Source organism: Vombatus ursinus, unplaced genomic scaffold (genome assembly GCF_900497805.2).
Source record: "Vombatus ursinus unplaced genomic scaffold, bare-nosed wombat genome assembly UNPS02014870.1, whole genome shotgun sequence".
In the NCBI taxonomy this organism is placed as follows: Eukaryota; Metazoa; Chordata; class Mammalia; order Diprotodontia; family Vombatidae; genus Vombatus; species Vombatus ursinus.
In genome coordinates, this window is record NW_020954648.1 from 11,630,618 (window position 1) to 11,656,309 (window position 25,692).

General features: G+C 40.2%; 1 protein-coding gene across 1 annotated transcript in view; it reads left to right on the plus strand.

Moving 5' to 3' along the window:
- The window catches only part of TMEM178B (transmembrane protein 178B), a 438,329-nt gene that overhangs the window by 391,385 nt on the left and 21,252 nt on the right, over nucleotides 1–25,692 (plus strand). The window contains exon 3 of the mRNA XM_027842382.1: nucleotides 10,330–10,467. Within this exon, the coding sequence (XP_027698183.1) occupies nucleotides 10,330–10,467 (138 nt within the window). The remainder of the gene's footprint in view (nucleotides 1–10,329; nucleotides 10,468–25,692) is intronic.

Genomic DNA, 25,692 nt, shown 5'->3' on the forward strand with positions numbered 1-25,692 from the left:
AAGTCCAACAAAAGCCAGCAATAAGACCCTGAGCCTCAGAACAAAAAGTTTGGGACAGCACAGGACCAGAGCCCAACTCTCACATAAAATACCAAGTCACAAAAAAGGCAGAAAAAATGAACAGCAACAACAACAACAAAAAAGAACTTGACTATAGAAAGTTACTATGAAAAAAAAAACAAAGTTACTATGGTGACAGGGAGGATCAAGGCATAAATTTAGAAGAGGACAATAGTGTCAAAATGGCTACATGTGAAGTCCAAAGAAAAGATGTAATTTGGTCAGGCCCAACAAGAATTTCTGGAAGAGCTTAAAAAGGATTTTAAAAAGCAAATTAGAGAAGTAGAAGAAAAATTGGGGAAAGAAATGAGAGTAATTCAAGACAATCATGAAAAAAAGAGTCAATAGCATGGGAAAAGATATACAAAAATTTACCGAGGAAAATAACTCGTTGAAAAGTAGAATTACCAAATGGAAAAAGAAATACAAAAGTTCATTGAAGAAAATAATTCCTTAAAAATTAGAATTCAGCAAGTGGAATCTAATTACTCTATGAGACATCAAGAAAAATAAAAAAATAAAAAAGTAAAAAAATAGAAGAAAATGTGAAATTTCTCATTGAAAAACCACTGAACTAGAAAATAGATCTAGGAGAGATAATATAAGAATTATTGAAGTATCTGAAAGCCATTAAAAAAAAAAAGCCTGGGCAACATCTTTTAAGAAATTGTCAAAGAAAATCGCCCTGATATATTAGAACCGGAAAGCAAAACAGAAATTGAAAGGATCCATCGATCACTACCTGAAAGAGATCCCAAAATGAAAATCCTCAGGAAGATCATAGCCAAATTCCAGAGCTCACATATCAAGGAGAAAGTACTGTAAGCAGTCAGAAAGAAACAATTCAAATATTATGGAGCTACAGTCAGGATTACACAGGATTTGGCAGCTCCTACATTAAAAAACTAGAGGGCTTGGAATATGATATACCAGAAGGGAACAGAGTTAGGATTATAACCAAGAATCACTGACCCATCAAAATTGAAAATAATCTTTTGGGGGGGAAATAGATATTTAATGAAATAGAGGACTTTCAGGCATTCCCCCAATTAAAATACCAGAGCTGAATAAAAAATTTGACCTCCAAATACAAGATGCAAGAGAAATATTAAAAAAGTTAAAAAAACAAGAAAGAAAAAAATGTAAGAAATTCAATAAGGTTAAACTGTTTATTTTTCTAATATTTGTAATTCTTAAGAACTTTATTACTATAAGAGCAATTAGAAGGAGCACATATAGACAGAGGGTGTAGATATAAGGTAACTTTGATGGGATGATACCCCCCCAAAATAAAGGGATGAGGAGGAAAATTGCACTGGAAGAAGGAAGAAGGCAATTGAATGGGGTAAATTATTACACATAAAAGAGGTGTGAAAGAGATATTGTAATGAAGGAGTAGCTTACTCTCATCAAAATTGTCTTAAAGAGGGAATAACATATACAGTCAGTTGGATACAGAAATCTATCTTACCCTATAAGGAAGTAGAAAGGGACAAGGATGGAATAGAATAGGGGAGGGAGGGACTGATAATAGGGAGGGCAACTTGGGGAAGGCAGTGGTCAGAAGTAAAACACTTGTGAGGAGGGAAAGGGTGAGAAGGTAAGAGAGGGGCAGGGAGAAACAGGGAGAAAATAGCATGGAGGGAAATACACAGTTAGTTATCATAACTATAAATGTGAATGGGATGAAATCACCCATAAAACGGAAGCAGATAACAGAATGAATTAAAAACCAGAATCCTATGATATATTGTTTACAAGAAACACATTTGAAGCAGAGAGATGTGCACAGAGTTAAGGTAAGGGGGCTGGAGCAGAATTTATTATGCTTCAGATAAAGCAAAGAAAGTAAGGGTAGCAATCATGATCTCAGACAACACAAAAGCTAAATTGATCTAATTAAATGATAAGGAAGCTGAAAAGCCTATAGACAATGAAGTCATATTAATACCAAAAATACATGCACCAAATGGTATAACATCTAAATTTTTTGAAGGAGAAGTTGAATGAGTTATAGGAGGAAATAGATAATAAAACTATACTAGTTGGGGACCTAAATGTTCCCCTCTCAGAACTAGATAAATCTAACCAAAAAATAAACAAGAAAGAAGTTAAGGAGGTGAGTAAAATTCTGAAAAGTTTAGATATGATAGATCTCTGGAGAAAAATGAATGGGAATAGAAAGAGAGCAGTACATGGTACCTACACAAAAACTGACCATGTATTAGGACATAAAAGCCTCACAATCAAATGCAAAAAAGCAGAAATAATAAATGCATCCTTTTCAGATCATAATGCAATAAAAATTACATTCAATAATGGACAATGGAAAGAGAGATTAAAATTTAATTGGAAATTAAATAATCTAATCCTAAAAAATAAGTGGGTCAAAGAATAAATCATAGAAACAATTGATAATTTCATTAAAGAAAATGACAATGATGAAGCAACATGCCAAAATTTATGGGATGCAGCCAAAGCAGTACTTAAGGGAAAATCTATATCTCTAATTGTTTACATCAATAAAATAAAGAAAAAACAGATCAATTAATTGGGCATGGAACTAAAAAAAATTGAAAAAGAACAAATTAAAAATCTCTAATTAAACACCAAATTGGAAATTCTGAAAATCAAAGGAGGGATTAATAAAAATGAAAGTAAAAAAAACCATTGAACTAATAAATAAAACTCGATGCTGGTTCTATGAAAAAAAAAGATAAAATAGATAAACCATTGACTAATTTCATTTTAAAAAGAAAAGAAAGAAGAAAACCAAGTTACTAGTATCAAGAATGAAAGGGGTGAATTCACCACTAATGAAGAGGAAAGTAGATGCTATTATTTTCCCCATCTTGCAGATAAGGAAACTGAGGCAAACAGAAGTTAAGTGATTTGATCACAGTAACACATCTAGTAAGTATCTCAAGCAGAATTTGAATTCAGGACAGGCCCTGGGACATTGCATTGACTATCATCTATGCCAGTGGCAAGCACCTTTAGCAAGCATAAACTTCCCTGTTTTATTCCTTACCTTATAATTAGAAGATCACCAAAGCAAAATTAATTGTTGCAGCTATCAAGAAATCTTACATGATCTTAACAAATACATGGGAGGCACTTTGTTGGAGGAAATGGCCAGTGCAGGTTGAAATTATTAGAACCATCACTGCCATCACATCTTCCCCATCATTGAAGAAGTAGACAGAGGCCACAAAAGATGGAGAGCCATTTGGCATTGACCAATGAATGGGTTACCCCATGGCCAGCCTATTGGTGATAAACATCTCATATTTAACTAGTCTATTCCTCAGAAATATAGACACAGTCTATTGCCCTTTTCAAAGGCTTTGCAGGCTGATGAAATTTGCTAGAGCTTACATTCCATTGACCTGGTCTTCAAAAGTCAAGGTCTCCTCATGCCATCATGATGCTTCAAAGTAGAACAATTCTGAAGGGGCTAAAGGTAACAAGATAATTGCATTAAAAGTATGAATGATACAATAGACAGTCACTGAAGCCCAAAGTTCTAGTAAGAGTATCCCTTGATTTCATTTAGTATCTTAAACAGAAGGTTAAGTTCAAATAGGAGCCTGTTACATGCCCGGTCCACTTCATGTTACATGCCTTGTTATGTACCTAGTTCACTTCAGTGCTGCTGACCAACTTTTCTTTCAATAGAGCTGCTCCAATGATGTCTACTGTCCTGCTGTCTGCTGAGTTCATTCTGCTTAGCCCATTGCTGGGGACTCCAATTTCATCTCTGCTCCTCCCTACTGTCCTTAGGTTCATGATGGAATGGACAAAGATTCAGGACACTGGGCTTCTAGTTTTAACTCTGCCGCTTACTAGTTGTATGATTGTGAATTACTCATTTCTCTTGTTTGGGCCTCATTTTCCTCATTTGTAAAATGAGATGGGATTAAATTCTAAAATTTACTTTTTATTACTTTTTTTTTACAGCACCATTTCTGAAAGTATACCTCCCCCTCGCCTACCCAAGAAGCCAACCTTTGTAGTTAAAAAAAAAAAGTAAAACAAAATAACTCAGCAAAATCAACACATCAGAGTCTGATAGCTTATGCTAGATTCTCCCCTCATAGTCCCCCATGTCTTCAAAGTAAGGTGAAAAGGCATATTTTCATCTCTTCTTCAGGGCCAATCTTGCTACAGGGTTGGGCTCTAGATGATCTCTGAGATTCTTTCCAATCCTAAAATTCTGTAATTCTACTTTCTGGGTTGGGGATTTCTTAGTTCATGTCTACTGCTTCCAGTTCCATTTTTTAGTCTGTTGTCTCACAGGAGAATTTTGGAAATCCTTCTGACAACACAGGGATTAGTTACTATTGAGAAGTCTTTTTCCTCTCATAAAGTTGCCATCACAAAGGATTTTCCACTCCCTGATCTTAGCCCTATGGTCCTGGCCATACCCAGGGCACAGAGCCTTCAGGAGCTGGGGCTTTGTGTCCCCACACATGGAAGTACCTTCCTCTCCTCTGAAGTTTCACTTCTACCCTGTGCTTCAGAGTATTCAGCTCCATATTAAGAAGGGATAACTGACATTTCACCCAGTCTTTCAAACCTCCCCAGATTGGGCATCCTTTAACCCAAGGGACTTCATATGAGTTATTCAAAGGTTGACAAAGCCTACAGACTGTTCCTCAGTTTACTCAGTTTAGACTATGGATACCCATAAACAAAGTACCAGGGATTCTTTCCCTCCCCAAGAAAAACTGTAATACATATGAGCAGCAGCTAATGTGCACATGACTTAAGGCCTGCCTTGAATTCTACCTATGACCTTTGGGGTGAGGAGGCAAGATGGAATACAGAACTCAAACTCAGTCTAACAGAATGCACCAATATTATTAACAAATGTTATATTTTTATGTTATGTTTAAAAAAAAAGAAAGATACGCTTTTGTTAGGAAAAAACACTACTGGTGGGAAAGCATTTTTTATTTTTTATGTTTCACTTAAAAATACATGTAGAAAGCCCTACTCAGCTAGGTAGAGTAATGAATAGATTTCTGGGCCTAGAGCCAGGGAGACCTAAGTTTGAATTGAGCCTTAGACACTTAGCAGCTGTGAGACCCTGGGCAAGTCAATTAACTTCTGTCAGCCTCAATTTCCCCATCTGTAAAATGACAATAATAATAGTACCTTCCTCACAGGGTTGTTGTGAGGATGAAATGAGACAAATTAAAACATTATGTAAATGCTCCTTTATCATCATTGTCATCGTCATCATTGCTGTTAGGTCTGGCTGTTTGAATCTCGAGGCAGAAGTCCAGGTACCACTTTTCTATGTGGTAGTAGTAAACCTGAACTGCAAGTCAGATACCTTGGGAATAAACAACCTCATGAAAGCCTCACAAATCCCAGCCTTTAAAGTGACTGCACACATCCCAGAGGGTCGATGACTGTATAATAGGATGACGACTGATTCTCATCCTTCTTCCTCAGTGAGAGACTTAATGCAGGGTCTTTAGCTGCTGTTGGCAAAACCCTTGACATGAGATCAGGTCTGTGGCTAATACATGTAAAACTACAATTGACCCAATCAGGCCTTTGTACAACAACCTTTTTAATGTCTGTCTCAGAAAATCTCTGGAAGATTCATCATTGTCCCCAGGTGCCAGCCTGACTTTCAGCTTCTAAATAAGAGACTTCATTCTCTTTCCCTACTACTGACATTTTCTCATTTATGTTTTTATATTTTTCCCTTTGTTTCGTGACTGGGTACACTTTCCTTCTCTCTATACATGTATCCCTATGCAGCCAAGGTGAGCCAAGTACAAGACCTACCATAATGTGCTCCTTGTTAGGCCCCCAGGATAGGCCCCCAGTGTATTTTGAGAAAGGAGGTCATAAGACCACACCAAGAGAAGCTGGTCATTTAAGGAGGCTTAGCCTTCATCACAAGAGGCAGCATGGAATAGTATATAGTACATACATGGACTTGAAGACAGCGTGATCCAGGCAGTGAAGTCCAGCCTGGGACATATACTAGCTATATGACCCAGGCTAAGTCTTTCAACAAACTCTCAGTGCCCTTAGGTAAATGTAACACTATGAATTTTAGAGCACTTACTCATTTACATTGCTGGAGAAGAATATTCTCAACTGGAGTTCCTTCCATGTATGAAATCATAGATTCCCCCCAACTCCCCCTAAGCCAGCTAGCATTTATATAATATTTTAAGGTTGGTCCAGTGCTTACAAATTTGATCCTCACAACAACTTTGAAAAGTAGGAACTATTGTTATCCCCATTTTATAGATGAGGAAATTCAGGCAGTAGAGGTCAAGTGACTTGCCCAGGGTCACATAGTTAGTAAGTGTCAAGTCGAAGATTTGAACTCATGTCTTCCTAACTGTAGGTACTGTCCACTCTCCACTCTGCCATCTAAATATCACAGTTTTTTATCAAGGTTTTGGTGGTGAGGTTTGGAATAATCTCAATAAGGCAGATTCTAGACTAGAGTAGGGGTTCTTAATCAAGCATCCATGAATAGATTTCTTGGGGTCTATGAACTTGGATGGGAGAAAAAATTACATTTTTATTTTCACTAACTTTTAACTGAAATTATTTCCTTCAATTGTGAATTTTAAAAAATTAGCCTGGGAAGAGATAGGCTTCCTAAAACTGTCAAAGAAAAAAAAACTGTCTAAGAGCTCCACGACACACGTACAATAAAGGTTAAAAACCCTTGTCATCCTAGACGGCTTGTCTCAGATTTCGTGTAGTATGTCAGCATTTCCTCTGTGAAGCCCCATGAATTAGGTAGGATATCCCCTAATGGTTTGAAAAGACCATAGGATCATAACTCTAGAGCTGGAACAGACCTCAGAGGTCAGCTGGTCCAAACTTCCCATTTTTACAGATGGGGAAATTGAGGCCTAGGAAAGTTGTATCTTGGTTGATATCTCAGAAGTAGTAAATATCAAAGGCACAATTTGAATCCCATTCCTCAACAGTATAATGGAATTCCTTAACTTTGGAGGCCCTTTATGTCACATCCCTCCAATCCCAATAACATCATCTACTTGCTCTCTGCTTTAGTGGAGAGTGAAGTGTAATTATCACCTAGGAGTCTCCCAAAGCCTGGAACCGTTCCACATTTGGACTTAGGTGTTTCTTTGTATCCATCTCCACCCTGGAGACATTCTGGGGCTACAGACCTGGTAAATCAAAATGACAAATTGCTGGACTTTTAGATTCAGACATGGATTAGTTGAAAGGACACTGGACCTGGAGTTGGAAAGACCTGGATTCATATCCTGCCTCAGACACTAGCTGTATGACTCTGGACAGGTCATTTAACCCCCCAGGCACCCAAAAACCTAGATAACTAACCCTGGTCTGTCTATTTGACTTGTCTCTATCTCTGTCTGTTTCTCTCTGTCTGTCTCTGTCTCTCTGTCTCTGTCTCTCTCTCTCTCCCTATTTCTCTCCATCAGTTCTGCATTTATATCTGTAAAATAAGGAAGTTGGACTCAATGATGTGTAAGGTCCCTCCTAGGTCTAAATCTATGACACTATGTGGTAGCGGAAAAAGATGGGGAGTAATTTGGATCCTGGATACTCTATTGTATAATAAGCAGTTTGGGAAGGATTGTGGTGACATCTCCAGACAGAAGGAAGTTGATAGGAGGAGCTACGGTGGGAGAAGAATATGAATTCATTTTGTATGTGTAGAGTTTCATTTCCTAGCACTATCTTATGTAAATGGAGAATTGGAGCTTGAGATAAGCAATTGGGATTGGTTCTATAGGTTTGGGAGTTATCTTCATAGAGGTGATAATTGAAGCTATGATATTTTGAGGCTAGAGAAAAATTACAGGTTCATAGGAAGTTGGGTGAAAAATGACTTGGCAGCACTATTCCTTCTAATAGAGTTAAGCAGTAAATGGATAACCATGCAACACAGGGGAAAAAACTAGGAAGACTGAGCAAATGTGTACAGAGCTTTGGATTGTAGTCAAAACTTAAAACAAATGTAATGTGAGTTCATAACAGAGACCAGGAACTGTCAGTGGTCCTGAACCTGCCAAAGCAGCGTGACTACTGTACATTTGCTGAGAGCTGTCTTTTTGCCCCAGTAGGGCCATTGTTGTATGTTTATCCAGATGAGGCTGGAGGACTTAGAAGCTGGTCAAGATACCACCAGGGGGATGAGAATAGATCTCAGGCTAGCCTTCAAATAGGCTGAAGATCCACCTACCTCTACCAATAGAGGGATCAGCCTGGAGAGGGGAAAGAACCTGTCACAAATGATATAAATAATTGTTATTGTGCCGCATGGTAATTACGAATAAATAGCAAGCAGTTCATGTAAATGACTGTAATTAGCATTACTTTTACACAGCCAAACCAAGCATTTTTGGGATTAGTTTGTGGGAGGGAAGAGGGAACTGTGTTCAACAGGAAGTAACCCTGACTCCTCTGCAAAGCCTGTGTGTGTAAACCAGGCAGATGAGCCTCCCTCTTTCTCTTCTGTGGGAATCTACAGACTGAGTATTGCAGGAGCCGAACCATATTTTTTCCCTTTTCTCTTGTATCTCCTACCAGGGCCACCCATCAGCCTACTCTCTTGACAGAGTGAGAGCCATTAGCCACTGCTCCATCAGCCCCTCCCCTTTTACCTTTCTGCCTTGCCCCTTTCAGGGCTTCCTTGAATTGGCATTCAGCATTCAATGAAGGAGGGCACAATTCCCACAGGAGCAGTGTGGAGGACAGATGGAGATGGGTAGGGAGAGAGATCTTCTGCCATAAGCTAAATACTGATGGCACTTAAGCCAAGTGTACCCTCCCCTATCTCTGATTCCAGTATTATAAGATCTCAACTTCAAGGTCATTCAGTTGAATCTCTTAATTTTATAGATGAGGAAATGCAGGTTCAGAAATTTGAAATGATTTGCCCAAGTTCACATAGATATTATTGGCAGATCTGGTATGCAAACTCAGATCTTTTAACTCCAAACCTAGCACTCTTCCCACTGGAATAATCAGCATATGCATGTTATGATCATGGACCTCCATAGATTAGCATGGCAATATTTGCAAAATTGCATAGTGCTCATAAAACTCCTTTTGTGCCCCATCCCAGGACGTAGAAGGGCAGTAGCTAAAAACCAGTGAATTGTAGGCTGCCCCAAGTGGATTTGCTTCTACTTGGCTCTGGACTGTGTTTGCAGGAGCATGTATTCTAGATGAAGGGGGATAAATTCTGGGTTGAGGTGACCAGGAATTGGTAGGGGTAAAGTGAAGGAAGTTTGGAAGGGGAGGAAAGGATGGGAATTTGGTTAGTGGTGGAAGGAGCAGGTGAATGAAGGAACACTGACAGTAGTTCAGACATGCCCCAAAGCATAGAAGTATAGAAAAGGTGACCCAGAAGGAAGCAGAGCACAATGCTGAGTATAACTTAGAAGTGGTATCCATTCTGCCCTTCTCCATCTGGTGACAATGCCATAGCCAGATAATGTCGCTCCTCATCTGTGCCCAAACAAGAAGGTTGCCCAAGGTTCCATATCCCAGCCATGTACAGGAGGGTTGGCTGAGCAGTCATGCCAAACCCGCCGCACTTCTGGTCAGTGAGGTGTGAAGGGGAGCTGTCTCTACAGTTTGATGGAGAGAAGGGGACTTCATGGGTCATTTGGGTGGTCACAATGACAGATGGGCTGTTGTGTGCATGAGAGAAAAGGGCAGTTAGAAAGGACTGTTGAGTGAGAAAAGGAAATATGCTTACCCACAAACACATATACATACACACCAAGGGACTGGCCACATTGCTGAGAAGCCCCCAGGAGAGGTTATAGGTTCATAGAATTTAGAGCTTAGAAGTCATCTAATCCAACATCCTCACCTGACAAATGAGGAAACTGAAGCCCAGAAAGATTAAGTGATTTGCCCAGGTTCATCTAGCTAGCAAATGGAAAGACCCAGACTAGAATGCAGTATATAAAGGTTTTCCCAAAAGTGGCTCTCACTTCTATGAGACCTCCCTCAAGCTCAGTTGGGATCCCCAGTCACATCTCTATAATTGCTACCACGATGTTTTTTGTCAATGAAGGAATATGTGTATCTGTCTGCAATGGACAAAATTGGTATGTTCTGGATGGAGGGAGAGCATCTCCCATCTAGTCCCTATACCTGCTGTGGGACCTCCAAGCAACACAGACCCCCCAAATCAAAGCATAGCTCTGCACTTCTCTCTGTGTGCCTTAAGGTTCTGGTTCTAACTCTTGGTTGCATATTTTTCTGCTCCAGATCTGCGCAGAATGACAGCTGGCTTCATGGGCATGGCAGTGGCGATCATTCTCTTTGGCTGGATCATCGGGGTGCTGGGCTGCTGCTGGGACCGAGGCCTTATGCAGTATGTGGCAGGGCTTCTCTTCCTCATGGGAGGTAAGGCTTCTTGTTTGCAGGAATGAGGTGCATGTTTTCTCTGTTGATAGTAATCATAGCCCATAGCTATATAAAACACTTTAAAGCTTGCAGAGCACTTTAAATATGTTATCTCATTTGATCCTTACAACTCTAAGGAATAGAGGCTATTACCACCCCCATTTTACAGATGAGGAAACTGAAGCTGAGGAGGTTAAATGACTTGCCCCCTGCCACACAACTAACACATGTCTGAGGGAGGATTTGAAGTTATGTCTTCCTGACTCCAAATTCAGTGCTCTGCTCACACCATCTAGTTGCCTGTAGAATACCTCCATTTGGGAGAAATCTTTAGGTCTCCATTAGCTTGACTCCTGGAAATATAACTGGATATCATGTTGAATATTATGACCTGAATCAAACCTTTCTCCAGATATAATTTATCCTTTGCGTTAAGGTAGGCCTCCTATAACCAAGAGCCAGAGAAAGCCTTTTGACCCCCTTTTTCCTTCATATTTGCTCTGTCATAGTTGGCTAAGTAGAGGTAGGACTTAGGGACAATAGCCCAGCCCTAGTCGATATTCTTAATAGATGTGTGAAAGCTGGGGCTTAACTATGTTGGTGCAGGAAATACAGCTGAACAAGGTCTACTTGGGGACCAGGACAGAATCTTTTTCCTAACTATGCATGGTTGAGTTTCTGTAGAACTCTATTTCATCTAAGAACTATTGTACAGGGACTTCTGTGGCAGACCTGCAGGGCTCTTACTGTTCCTTCAGGTCCCAGGGAGGCCAGGTGAAACTTCTACCAGGAGGGTGAGGTGAGGGTAGGGGGACTTTACATGGGGTCCAAGTCCCAAGTTACGTCACAGGGTGGAAGCATTCAAGGGGGAAGGTGAGGAGTACCTTCTGCTCATACAACCCTTGTTATCCACCATGGCTATATCTTTATCCCCATCTTCTCAGTTCTTCTAACAGCTTCATTACAATTCTACTATAAACCAGGCTATATAGCTCTTGAATCTTGCTCTATGTCCAACTCTCTGAGGGATCCTCCCAAGGGCCTATGGCATCAGGGACAGTCTGATAGTGAGCCCAGGTTTTCATCTTTTAATAATGTTTCTCATGGAATAATGAAATCCCCAAAATGAATTCTGAGCTCTCCCCAAACCACCTCAATGTTCCTGTGCTCAGGTCAAACCAGAGATACAATCTCATACAACCTCCTTCAATAGCTCAAGTGACAATAACAACTCACCTTGGTAGCGTGCTTTGTAGTTTCAAAGTCCTTTCATGTACATGGTCTCATTTCAAGTATACATTTAGAGCCAGATGACAGAGGTCATCTGGTCCAGACTTCTCATTTTATAGATTAAAAAAAAGAAAACAGGGACTCAGAGAACGTCTATGGTTTTGCCCAGCTGGCAGAGCTAGGTTTTGAACATAGATCTTCTGAGCCCAAATTTAGCACTTCTCTTTACTACATACAAATTATTATCCACATTTCCCAAGTAAGGAAGCAGAGATCTAGAGAAGCGAGTGACTTTCCCAGGACTGCACAGTGGGTAAGTGAAAGATCAGGAGTTTGAACCTTAGATCATAAGATCATAGATTTAGAACTGGTAAGGACCTGACAGGTCATCAATGTACACCCCCTTCATTTTACAGAGAAGGAAACTGAGGCCCAGAAAAGGGAAATGATTTGCCAAAAGTCACAGGAGTTTTAGCTGAGATTTAGACTAAGTGGACCCCAAATCCAAGAGTCTTCCCACTATATACTCAAACCTATAAACACTTATATGGTCATTTCCAAGTTGCTGTCCCATCCATGTATGATTAGATACAGGGGTGATAATTTCTTCCTTGTCTCTAGAGGGATTGCATCCAGATAAAATGAGATAATAAATCTGAAAGTGCTAGGTAAATATGTTTATTAATTATACACTTAAATGAAGAGATCTAGTGCTTAGTATATTGCTGATTAAGCACATAGTGGGTGCTTAACAAATGTCTGTTGACTACTCATGTTGGCCAGAGAAACAATTAGGTTTTAAAGTTTAAAGTCACCAGCACTGAAAGCATAGGCCTATAAAAATTCTAAATGCTTTATACTTATAGCTCTATCCCCACTGTCTAACATCACCAAGCTAACCATCAATCAACATTTAAGTGCCTTCTGTTTGCCCAGCATTGTAAAGCTACTAGGTATAAAAATGCAAAAATGAGAATCCTTGCTTTCCAAAGAGCTTACATTCAACTAAGGGGATGCCACCTGTACTGAAATAAGTAAATTCAGAATATATACAACTAATATATAATGACTGAAAACTAACAAGGGGGTAATCAAGAAAGGCCTCTTGAAGGAGGTATCACTTCAGCTAAGCCTTGAGTGAACATACATAAGGCAGAGGTGAGAAGGGAGAGCATTTATTATTTATAATACCAAATAAATGTTGGTAAGTACATGAGAGCTACAAATAAAGTACTATGTGAATTCAAAGGAAGAAAGCCCAATTTGGGGGCAAACTCTCTAGCCCAAGAGGGTCCCATCTAGCTCACATTTTTCCCATCCAACCTATAGTCAACCATCAACTTTTCCTCAGATCCTGTGATAGAGGGAGCTACTACCAGCAAAAGGGATTAGGTTGATGAATGAGGTAAACAATTGGAATGAGTCACAGCCAATGGGGGAACCAGAATGCATCCCACCATCTATTTGTACTGTTCCTCTTCTCTTCCTGCCATACCGAACTCTGCTTTTTGGCTCTCAGAGTTGGATGAAATTCAGAAACTGAAGTGAATGAATGAATGTGTTATACCCATCACCATGGAGCCCTCTACAAAAGACAAAGACAGAGGCACTATCCAGTTAAGGTGTGAGTGGAGCTTGAAACAAAGAAAAGAGAAAAGGATAGTATTGGAAATGTTTTTGGAAAACAAGAGCCAGTGAGTCTTGGATGTGGAGATAGGTATTAGACCCTATGTCAGCTGGATTAAGAGTTGGTTCCCTGTGATACCAGATGTATAAAACACAGATTCTTCATACATCCAAGCTGCCCTGCTCAGGCTTGGGGGCCTCAGGAAAAGAATGGCTTAGCCCCTTAAGGTACATGGCAAAAGTGTCTCTTGGGGGCAGTAGATTACACCTGGGATTGTATTCTATAAAATGGATCTTGAAGAATTGAACTTGAACTCTTCTTTCAGTGTCTTCTTTCCCAGACCAGATTTTTTAATAGAATTTAAGCTAACACCACGGAAGCAAAGCTGTTTTGGATAGCACCCAAGGGTGACACTAGAGAGTATCCAACCCAACCAGAGTCAGACCTATCTCTAGCTCTAGAAACTCCCTTTTATCCAGACTGGAGGTATCTATCTTCTTTTTTGGGTAGCTAGGTGGTGCAGTGGATAGAGCACCAGGCCTAGAGTCAGAAACACCTGAGTTCAAATCTGGTCTCAGACGCTTACTAGCTATGTCACCCTGGGCAAATTACTTCACCCTGTTTGCCTCAGTTTCCTCATCTGTAAAATGAGCTGGAGAAGGAAATGGCAAACCACTCCAGGATCTTTGCCAAGAAAACTCTAAATGTGGTCATGAAGAGTTGGACACCACTGAAATGACTGAACAAAAACAAAATCTTATTGAGCCTGGTGACCATCCCATGTTATTTGACATACAAATTGTTTATCCATGACCTGCAGGATTCCCACCACGTTAGGGGTGATTACTGAGCTAGCCTTTCTTTGACTGAGTCCCTACCCAATCACATGACCTTGCTGATACAAGGGTGAAATAATCAACTGGGGACAGTTAGCCCTAAAATAAAGAAGAAATACAGACAATACTAGGACACACTGTACTTTGTGTTCTTCTGATAGCTGTAGGATCTTTGATTTAGAACTGGAAGGGATTTTATTGTTCATCCACTCAAGTCCTCTAACTTTACAGAAAAGGAAACTGAAGCCTAGAAAGATTAGATAATTGCCCAAGGTCATTCAGGTAAGATGGGATACAAGCAGGATTTGAACCCCAGTCCACTGATTGATAATTCACCCCTCTTTCCACTCTAACCTGCTGGTGTCATATTCTTATTTGGATCTTATTGTTTCTATTGGCAATATGGTAGAATGGAAATAACAATAGACTTGGAGTTAGAAAGCCTGGGTTGAAACCTTTACACTTTCACTTACTACATGTGTAAACATTGGCAATTTTGTTTGGCTAACCAGTGGATAGATGCTGAGCCTGGAGTTAGTAAGATCTGAGTTCAGATCTTGCCTCAGACACTTACTAGCTGTGTAACCCTAGGCAAATCACTCAAACCTCTGTTTGACTCAGTTTCTTCAACTGTAAAATAGGAATAATAATAGCATCTACCTCCCAGGGTTGTTGTGAGGAACAAATGAGGCCCTGTTTATAAAGTTCTTAGCACAGTGCCTAGCATATGATGGATGCCAAATAAATGCTTGTCTCCTTCCTCCCTTTCTGAGGCTCAGTTTTCCAGTCTGTAAAATAGAGATCATAATATTAGAACTACTTTTTTTCTTATCATGCTATGCCTTTCTCAGCTCAGCATTTCTTACCCCCAAGTTCTCTCTTGAGTTCCAAATACGGATTTTCAACTGTCTCCAAAGTGGGGTTAGTAGTCTATGTCTTCAACTAATTAAAAAGTGGGAAGATGGATCATACTCCACCCTTCCTGCAATAGCCAGTGGTAGGATTTGTCTCCAACACAGCCTGGGTTCAAATCCCTCAGAAACTTAGTCATTATGTGACCCTGGGCAAGTCACTTAACTAGTCATCAGTTTCCTCAACTGTAAAATAAGAGAGTTGAACTCAATGATTTTTAAGATCCCTTCCAGCTCTCAATCTATGTATCTGTGATTCAACCACACCCTGTCACCCAATACTCCCTCTTTCTTCTCTCTTCTTCTGTTATGTAAATTCTTGACCTTGACCTTCTAAATTGTGTTTTGTCCCCTCAGAGCAATTATAACCTAACTACTCCCCAGGTACCCACAGAAGTAGCAGCAGAAGTACTAATGAGAAAAACCTGGCCTGCCCTCCAGTATTTGTTGTTGTTGTTCTGTCATTTCTGACTCTCTGTGACCCCATTTGGGGTTTTCTTGGCTGGAGTGGCTTATCGTTTCTTCTCTATCTCATTTTACAGTTGAGGAATCTGAGGTAAACAGAGTTAAGTGACTTGCCTTAGGTCACATAGCTAGGAAGTGTCTGAGGCCAGATTTGAACTCAGGAAGATGAGTCTTCCTGACTCCAAGCCCAGTGCTCTAACCACTGAACCCTATAGCTGGGATAAAATGAGTCACTGGATGATCAGATGTGGTTGGGTTGGAATATGCATCTCACCTCATTGCTCTTTTGAACTTCCCTGTTTCTCTCAAGGACACCACTATTTTTTCCGTTCACCCAGATGCACAACCTCAGTGTCATCTTCAATCCCTCACTTGTTCTTACACCACATAACCCATAGTTGTCATATCTTCTCATTCGCACCCCAATATCACCTTATGTATACTTCTCTTTCTCTCAGCTAACACAGACATCACGCTAGTTCAGGCCCCCATCACCTCTTACTTTGCCTGCTGAAATAGCCTCCATGTTGGTTTCTCAGTCTCAAGTGTGTCCCCTCTCCAACATCCTCCACATAGCCATCAAAATAATTTTTCTGAAGCATAGTTCTGACCATTCCCCTACTCAGTAAACCTCAAATAGCTCCCTTTATTATTTCATCTTCATTTCATTCCCTTTTTTAAAATTTCCCTTTTTGTATAAATTTCACGATGCATAGAATTATTTGTACAATAGGACCTGTATGTAATTTACAAATAAATAAACATATGTTGGGATAGAAGTACAAAAGATTTTTACTCATAGGGTTTTGTGATCAAAAATGTTTTGAAACCACTGGCCTAATGGACCATAGGAAGATCTTAGAGGTAGAAGGGACCTTAAAGGCCAACTGATCCAACCCCATCATTTTATAGATGGAATTATCATGTATCTCTCATAGTCTCCCTTGTGCCATAGTTATTTGTATGCTTGTCACATCTCCCTGACAATATTGGAAGCTCATTGAGGACAGGAAAATTGTCTTCCTCTTCTTTGTACCTCCCTCAACTCCTAACATATATACCTTACACATCACAGGTGCTCAATAAAAGTTTATTGAATAAATGAATGAATTTATAGTGATGTGCCCTAAATGGTTTGATACTTACCTTCCTAAAAATATGATCTGTAATTGAATGTTGTCACTTCTTATCTGGTATCTAGACTGCCAGGGTCTCTATAGACCTCTAAAATGAAAACTAGATGGGAATTAGGACTCCCCTCATTTTACAGATGAGGAATTAAAACGCAAAAGATTAAGTGACTTTCCAAGACCACAGCTATAAGTAATATGAACGCAATCACTAGCCTGGAAAAATATTAAATTGTGAATCCTTGAAATATTGAAATATATTTCCCTAAAACTAAAGATCTCTAAGTTTTTTACCAGCTCTAAATCTTCAGAACTTTTGTTCAGCTGGTCCTACTCTCAGGGTAGAATTTAGTAGGTCTTAAAGCACCAAAAAGAATTAGAGCAAACCCAGTTCATGGGGGTGAAAGATCCTCTTCATCCACTCAACTATGTATATTTCTAAAGCAAATTTGGGGTTCAGTCAAGGCATTTGTATGGTTTATGGCCTTCATGGAATGAATGAATTTAAAAAGCAAGCACTAGGGTTATAAGTAGAAAAAGGGAGAAAGTCCTTGCTCTTAAGGAATTCACATTATTATTGAGAAGACAATAATAATTAAAAAAGAAAAAGCTCCATTGCAGGGCAGATGCAAAGGACTAGAAATCCTAAGGGGGCTTGAGTTGTGGAGATGACAAGGCCTAGGGGGTCTTAGGAGATGACAAGACCTGGGGGCTCTGTTGGTCACACAAGCAACAGTGCCAGTTAACAACCACAGTCATTCAGAGTTATTTGGCATATGCAAGTGTCCAGCGTAAAAGTGATAAAACCTGGTAAGGCTAGAGTTACTCATTCTTCTTTCATATAGACACAGTTTGAGTTCTAACCATAGGTGGAAGGATGGGGATGGGGAGTGAGGGAAGAATAGGTTGGGTAAAGACAACCCTGAAAACCAAAGGGCTCTGAGCAACTGCTGTCTTCTTGTATGAGAGCTGAATTTAATTGGGAATCAGGGAGTGAACTTGTTGAAAAGTCCTGATCTAGTGACACCTGTCTTTGCAGTGTGAACAGCAACACTTAGAGATAATTAGTTAAACTGCTATCCTTACGTTAAGAGGCTTTGAGTGCCAGTTTAGAGATTGACACACAGGATTCCTGTGGGTCTAGCAACAGTGACATTTCCATATTTGAAAGAATAGATGCATTTAAGGGAAAATAATGGCTGTTACCATTATCTATTCACCTAAAAGACAAGAAGTCCATTGCTACACAAGTTATGATTTTTATAATGCCATGTCCCCCACTGACTGAGAGAACTCGATTTGTTTAGCCTAAGGAAGAGTAGACCTAGGCAGGACACAATAGTTATTTTCAAATATCTGAAGGATGTGGAAGAGGATTCAGTCATGTTCTACTTGCTCTGGAAGGAAGAATGAACAGAAGTAAAAAAAAAAAAAGAGAGAGAGAGAGATTTCTATTTGATGTAAGAAAAAACACCATAGTAATTTGTTCTATCCAAAAGTATACTGAGTTGCCTTGAAAGAGTGAAACTGGTTGGTTATGTTGTAGATAGGATCCTTCTTCAGTTATAGATTGTTCTAAGAGCTTCAGAAGACCCCTCTGACTATGAAAGTCTGTGTGTATGTATATAAATATATATGCATATGTTATATAGAATATAATATTATATATCATTACAATTATGCAATAATATATAATATACACATGTGTTATATTTAATATCATATAACACATAATATATGCATATATTTACTACATTAGGATCTTACCGAGAGTCAGCAAAGTGGAAAGAGGACCAGCCTTAAAATCTGTAAGCTCTGGGTTCAAGTTCTGACACATACTTTCTGTGAAACACTGCGCAAGTCACTCGACCTTTCAATGCCCTAGGCAACAACTATCTAAGACAAAAGTTATAGAAGAGTTGCTGATCTGTATTAGTGGAGGATACTGGGAATCTCTCACACAATGAAATCACAGGTCTAAATTACACACACACACACACACACACACACACACACACACGCACACACACGCACACACACACACACATACACACATAGCTACATATTCCCATTACTAATCCTGAATATGTATTGATGATAGTTTCCATGATATAAAGTTGAAAATAAAGGAAGAAAGTATGACTGGAGAAAATATTCTGTCAAGGGACAGCCAGAATTACAGTACTGTGCCAGCCATGGAGGTGCCAATCTATTTATAAGAGAAGGAAGAAATTTCTGTTTCCTCATGGAATAAATGTTCACCAAGATCCTTTGCAGCTGTAATAGTCCATGGTTCTAAATGAAAATAGTAAGGTAAATTTGGGATCAAGGACCTGAAGACTACAAGTGGCCTTGGCTTAAGATTGAACCAACAATGCCAAGATGAAAACAGAAGGAATTCTATTCACAACTTTGCCTCTCTTCTGGTACCAAAGAGAAGTTGCCAGAGCCATCCTCTATTCTGTTCCAGATTTTACTACTTCCCTGGTTTGGCAAGTGGGTAGCTGAGCCCTATCAAATAACCAACAACAAATTATTTAATTAACACTCAACCTGAATCTCAAATAGGGGATTAATTAGACAAGGTAGCTCCCTGAGGCTGGGAGACTGGGGGTAGAGTGGGGTAAGGAGTTGGATGCCATCCCCATTTTGGCTGAGCCCCCAGGGGAAAATCTAGCCCAGATTGGCATAGTGCAGCCCTGGTGCCAGCACAGCTACAAGAGCCAAGTGCCTTCTGGTGACTCATAAGCACTATCCAGGAGCCCAGGGAACAGAATGACACAGAATGACAGATAGCACAGAGTACATGTGGATTTTGGAACTCCCAGTAATTCACCAGTTGGGTGCGCATCAGTGCCACCTAATGGACGCAGGTCTATGTATGTACTGAATGAAAATAATCTCACTGCTCCCCCTTCTTCCCTCAGCAGATACCCACAAGCACATGCATAGACAAAGTTGCCCTGGGAATAATTTGAAGAGTGGCTAAGGTACCATCTTGAGAAGGTATTTTAGTTTAGTGGAGCAGGGATTCTTGGAGCTCTCTAAAGTCTTTTATGTCTAAGTGGATTCTTTTTATAGCAATCCCTAGTACTGGAGACTCCTTTAAACTTCTCTGTAGGTAGCATCATTCTGTACTGATGGTGCCCCATTTCTGCTCTTGGTGACTTGAATTCTCCTTTCCAAATTTTCAGCAGGTTCTAGCTACTCCATAATGTTCGTCTTATTATCCTTCCATTCTTTTTTTCTTCCTTCCAACATTCTCCTCCTTTTCTTCTCCTCTCCACCACTGCCCTTTCAAAACCTAAAGAATGGCAGATGGGTGAGGGCCATGATTAGATTTGGAGGTTTGAGCAGCACTGGTTGATTGAAAACTGCTTCAGACCAATGCTGAAAGCCTGAAGGATACCAGTGGTTTATGTCAAATCAGAATTTCCCTGAAGGCCAAGTCTTATTAAGGATATTTATCTGGTGTAAAATAGAAGGATGGACTGCAGGATTTTTGCCAAGGATGATCTCGGAAGCATTGCTGGGAAACTGAAGACAGGAATTAGACATTGGAGAAATCAATGATACAGAAGCCAAATATAGAGCTATCATAACCGGTGGATAAATTTACAAACTCAGGGTTGTGTTATTCTTATTAGGCATTAGAAGAATAGGTGAGTCTTCTGTGTAGGCCTTACTTTTGGGACTGTTCAGACCTCTGTTAACGTTCAGATTCTTGGTTGTCAGGGAGGTCTGGACAGAAATTATTACATTTTCTTTTCTTCCTATTGTCCCAGTCATGTTGGGAATGGAGGGCTACTCAAGGAACATTGACTAAACCATCCCATTGCTACATGATTTACAAACTAATGAGGTCAGAATGTCTCAGAACTACACTCAGCCTTCTTCCAGCCTCCAGCATGGAAGTCAGAGGTCATGGCACTGTAATCCTATGATCCTCCTTAGAGCCAAAAGGAATCTTTGAGGTCATCGAGTCCAATACCTTCATTTTACAGATGAATAAACCATGACCGCCAGAGGTTAAGTGATTTACCCAAAGACACATAATTAACACAACAGAGCTAGTATTTGAACTCAGGTCATTTCATTCCAAGTTCTACAGTTCCATACTGAGATGCTTTGCACATAACTCCTGCTTGTTTGAATGAGCCTGTTTTATTTATATAGGGACAAACCCAGCAACTTATACTCACCTAGGAGCGATGCTTAAAAGAATTGAAGAGGCAGTACATTTCTTGCATGGAGAAGTCTGTTTAAAGGAAGTAGGAATGGTTTCAGGCCTTCTTGAAAAATAGGATAACAGCCCATCTTATCCCTCACCTACTCTTTCTCTTCCCTAAAGCATTGGTGAGAAACATGTCCAGTGGGGGCGGAGCCAAGATGGCAGAGTGAAAGTAGTGACTTGCTTGAGCTCTCCCCCAAACCCCTCCAAATACCTGTAAAAAATGACCCTAAACAAATTCTAAAGCAGCAGAACCCACAAAAAGACAGAGTGAAACAAATTTCCAACCCAAGACAACCTGGATGGTTGATTGGGAAGGCATATTGCGCCTGGCCAGGAGAGGATCACAGTCTGGCATGGGCATGCAGGCCCCAGGGAACCTGGAGCAGGCCTCAGAGGACTGAATCTCAGGCAGCTGTGGCAGATTCCAGACTTCTCAACCCATGGACGCTAAAGACAACTTAGAAGATCAGTAGGAAAAGTCTGTGTCTGCGGTGAGAGAGAAGTGTGGGGGTCCCAGCTCTATTTCCTGAGTTTGGCCCCAGGGTGGTGGCTGCTTCTGGAGCTTCCAGCCCACAGATTAAGGGGGAATCAAGTAGCTGATCAGAGGGGGATTGTAAGGATCTCTCTGCTGTGCAGGATTCTCTTGCTTTGCCTGTGCTTGGATCTGGGTCACACTTCTGGGTGGCAGTCCTGGGGTGAGGAGGAGTGCTAGCATGGTGGAGCTTGTAGTGGCCATGGAGAAGAAATCCTCCACACAGCTCCAAGACAGAAAAAAGTGTTTGTGGTCACTCATAGACCAGAGCAAAGGCCAGGAAAGGAGTAAACACCTCGCCCTTGATCATAGCACCTTGGTAGAACTGAAAATTTTTCAGATTCCTAGAAGTATCTCTGAAAACAGTTGTACAAAACCTCTGAAGCTTGAGACAGTACATTCTCCATACTGGAAGCAGACTCCTACCTTAACAAAGAGTTTATAACTCAAGTAATTGACTGGGATCATGAGCAAGCAGCGCAAAAAGAATCAGACCATAGAATCTTTCTTTGGTAACAAAGAAGATCGAAACATACAACCAGAAGAAGACAACACAGTCAAAGCTCCTACATCCAAAGCCTCCAAGAAAAATTTGAATTGGTCCCAGGCCATGGAAGAGCTCAAAAAGGATTTTGAGAAGCAAGTAAAGAGAAGTAGAGGAAAAACTGAGAGTGATGCAAGAGAATCATGAAAAACAAGTCAACAACTTGCTAAAGGAGACCCAAAAAAATACTGAAGAAAATAACACCTTAAAAAATAGCCTAACCCAAATGGCAAAAGAGGTCCAAAAAGCCAATGAGGAGAAGAATGCCTTAAAAAGCAAAATTGGCCAAGTGGAAAAGGAAGTCCAAAAGCTTACTGAAGAAAATACTTCCTTAAAAATTAGAATGGAGCAATTAGAAACTAGTGACTTTATGAGAAATCAAGACACTGTAAAACAAATTCAAAAGAATGGAAAAATAGAGAAACACGTCCAGAAATGCTTCAGATTCCTCTCAGGTACTAGATTCCAGGCCCCAATTTTCACAAGTTTGAGTTTGTGGGAAAAAGAAGAGGGGAAGGAAGCAGAATATCTGGACTGTGTGTGTGTGTGTGTGTGTGTGTCTATGTTGTGTGTATATATTTATATATGTGCCATTATATGTATGTAGGTATCTATATGTGTATATGGTTTGTGACATCCTCCCTACCCACAAACACACAGCTAGATATTTGGTATTGGCAATTGGTAAAAAATAGCAATCACCCTAGAAGTAGAGTTGATTGAGAATTCTATCACAAACCACCTAAGATTAGCTCTGGCTGACATCTCCTCTTTATAAATATATTCAGTTACACTATTCAAATAGTTCCCTGAGTAAAATTTGGCTAGAATTTTCTGCCACTTGACCTTTTGATTTATAAGCTTATTTTCAAGAACTAATTAGGACATTCCATCTCTAATGTAGAGACAGCATAGCCTGCCAGACAGAGAACTGGCATCGGTTAAGGAAGAGTTGGCTTTAAGACCCACCTAACCTACATACTAGCCGAATGATAACTGGGCAAGTCACTTAATCTATCAGTGTCCTGGGTGGACAACTTTCTAAGACTGCGTCAGTCAATCAGTAGGCATTTATTACATGCTTAGTCTGTGTCAGATACTGTGCTAAGCACTGGCCATAGAAAGAAAGGCAAAGCCAGTCCTTGCCTTCAAGGAGCTTTCATTCTAATGGGGAAACAATAGCAAAATAACTAGGTACATATAAGATAGATTTAGATAGATACATATCTATCTATCTATACCTATATTTCCAACCTACTTGACACTTTCCCTCCCTGCCCCCTCCATGTTCTCCATTGTTCCTGAATGGGGTGTGTCAATCTACTCCCCTCTGATCCCACTGAAGATCTCTATAACTTTCTAGACCAAAGTGACCCACCTTGGCCACTACTACTCTAAAAGTGTTTGTTTGTTTTACCCATTATAATATAAGCTTCTTGAGGCAAGAGACTTTCTTCATTTTTTTTTTTGTATCCCCAGTGCTAAGCATGATGCTTGGCACATAGTAAACACTTAATAAATGTGGGTTTTTTTTCATTTCTTTCTACCTCTATCTGAACACATTTGCATACATATTTTGAACACACAAGTCTCCTCCAAAGCCAACAGGATATCAGGCAGGGAAGGAAAGGAAGAAGAGAGTAAACAAGATGGGTGTCTTTCTGAATTAATTTGTGTGTGTATGTATGTACGTATGTACATACACATACATACATCTAAATACATATATATAATATATAATAAGTACCTACTATGTGTTGGTGGAGGTACAAAGATAGGGGTCCCTGCTCTCATAGAACTTACCATCTAGCAACCACACATACACAAGAAACCATAACATAAAATATCTAAAACAGAAAACTCTTATTTCCTAGCATAGAAGTGCACCAGTCTCCAAGCACATGTTATTATTGCAACTGCTACACTGATATCAGATCCCTCACTAACCCTGAGGGCTTAAGGTGGAAAAAGGATTAAGGGGAAAGGACAAGATATAACAGAAGAGAGTGGCAGCTAGGTGATGCAGTGGATTGAGCCCTGGAATCAGGAGGACCTGAGTTCATATCTGGCCTCAGACACATAATACTTACTCTGGGCAAGTCACTTAATCCTAATTGCCTCATAAAAAATAAAATAAAAAGATATAACAGGAGAGAGAAGTAAGGAAGGAGGGTAGTCTGACTTAAGGAACCTTTCTGCTACTAGAATGGGTGTTACCTTGCAGATCATGAATTTCTCTGCAGGTTTTCTTCTGACTATAGATTGGAAGCAGAAAGTCTCTGAATGAGTTGGTGATTTGATTAGTATTTGATCTCCATGGAAACTTAGATGATCTCAGATGCAACTTCAAAAACCTTCCTCTCTATAGTTTTTCTGGGCTGTTCCTCGACAGACTTTCATGCTTTAGATAAAGGAAAGCTGTCAAGGTAAGCTTCTAGGCCCTTGAAGCAAGTCCCAAAACACCAGAAGAAAACAGTGGTGTCTTTGGCAAAGAGGAAAGCCCTTGCTTTAGTAGGATTGAGAACTGTTCCCAGGAGATAATCCACAGGAACAGTGAGTGCAAGTGTGAGAAATGCTTTATCACATCCTGTGGGATGTGTGTGTGTGTGTGTGTGTGCCTGTGAGTACTCTGGTTATATAGGTCAGTTAGAAGCTAAAATACCTCTGCTACTCATAAATCACTCAAGCTAACCTCATCATGACCTGCTTCAGGTAGTAGTGAGACAAGGCTGGTCAAGACCGATGTAGCATCAGGACCAAGCCCAGAGCTAGGGTAGATCAACAGAACATGCCAGATAATGAGCCTGGAAGAAAAAAATGACAACCAAGGGGCCCATTATTATAGTCTGAAGGGACATGCAATATGGTACAATGAGAGAGAGAGAGAGAGAGAGAGAGAGAGAGAGAGAGAGAGAGAGAGAGAGAGAAGGAGGGAGAGGAGACAGAGAGACAGAGAGGGAGTCAGAAAGCACTGTGAACCTGGAGTGAGAAGACCTGAGTTCAAGACTCACTTTTGCTATTTACCATCTGTGTGCCTATATGTGAGTAATTTAACCTATTCAAACTGCATGAGGGTAATTATATTTGCACTACCTACCTCACAGGGTTTTTTAAAAGGCTTGAATGAGCTACCAATCAATTAGAATTTACCAAGTACCTACTATGTGCAAAGCACTGGACTAGGGACTGGGGATACAAAGACAGAAGTGACTGTCCTCAAGGAGTTTGCATTCTATTGCTCTACTGGAGAGGACATGACACGTTCTCAGATAAATAAACACCAGATATATGAGAAATGAATACAAAGTGAAACTGGAGAAATTGGGACAGCTGTCTTGAAGGGAATGGCACCTCAGTTGAAAGTTGAAGGGAGCTAGAAGTTCTAGGAAGCAAAGGTAAGAAGGGAGAACATTCATAAAATCAAAGAAGTTGAGCTCTGGAAGGGAGGAGGGACAGCCTGTGCCAAGATGGAAGCTTCAGGAATAGCAAGCAGACCAGTCAGGCCGGAACATGGAGCACATTAAGGGTAGTAATATATAATCAGCCTGGAAAGGATGAGACCAGATCATAAAAAGCTTTAAGAGCCAAGTAAAGAAGTTTGTATTTTATTCCTTATTGAGCTTATTGAGCAGGGGTGTGACATGATCATATCTGAGCTTTAGGAACATCAGCCTGGAAGCTGCTTGGAGGATAGAGAAGGAGAGGACTGAATGTGG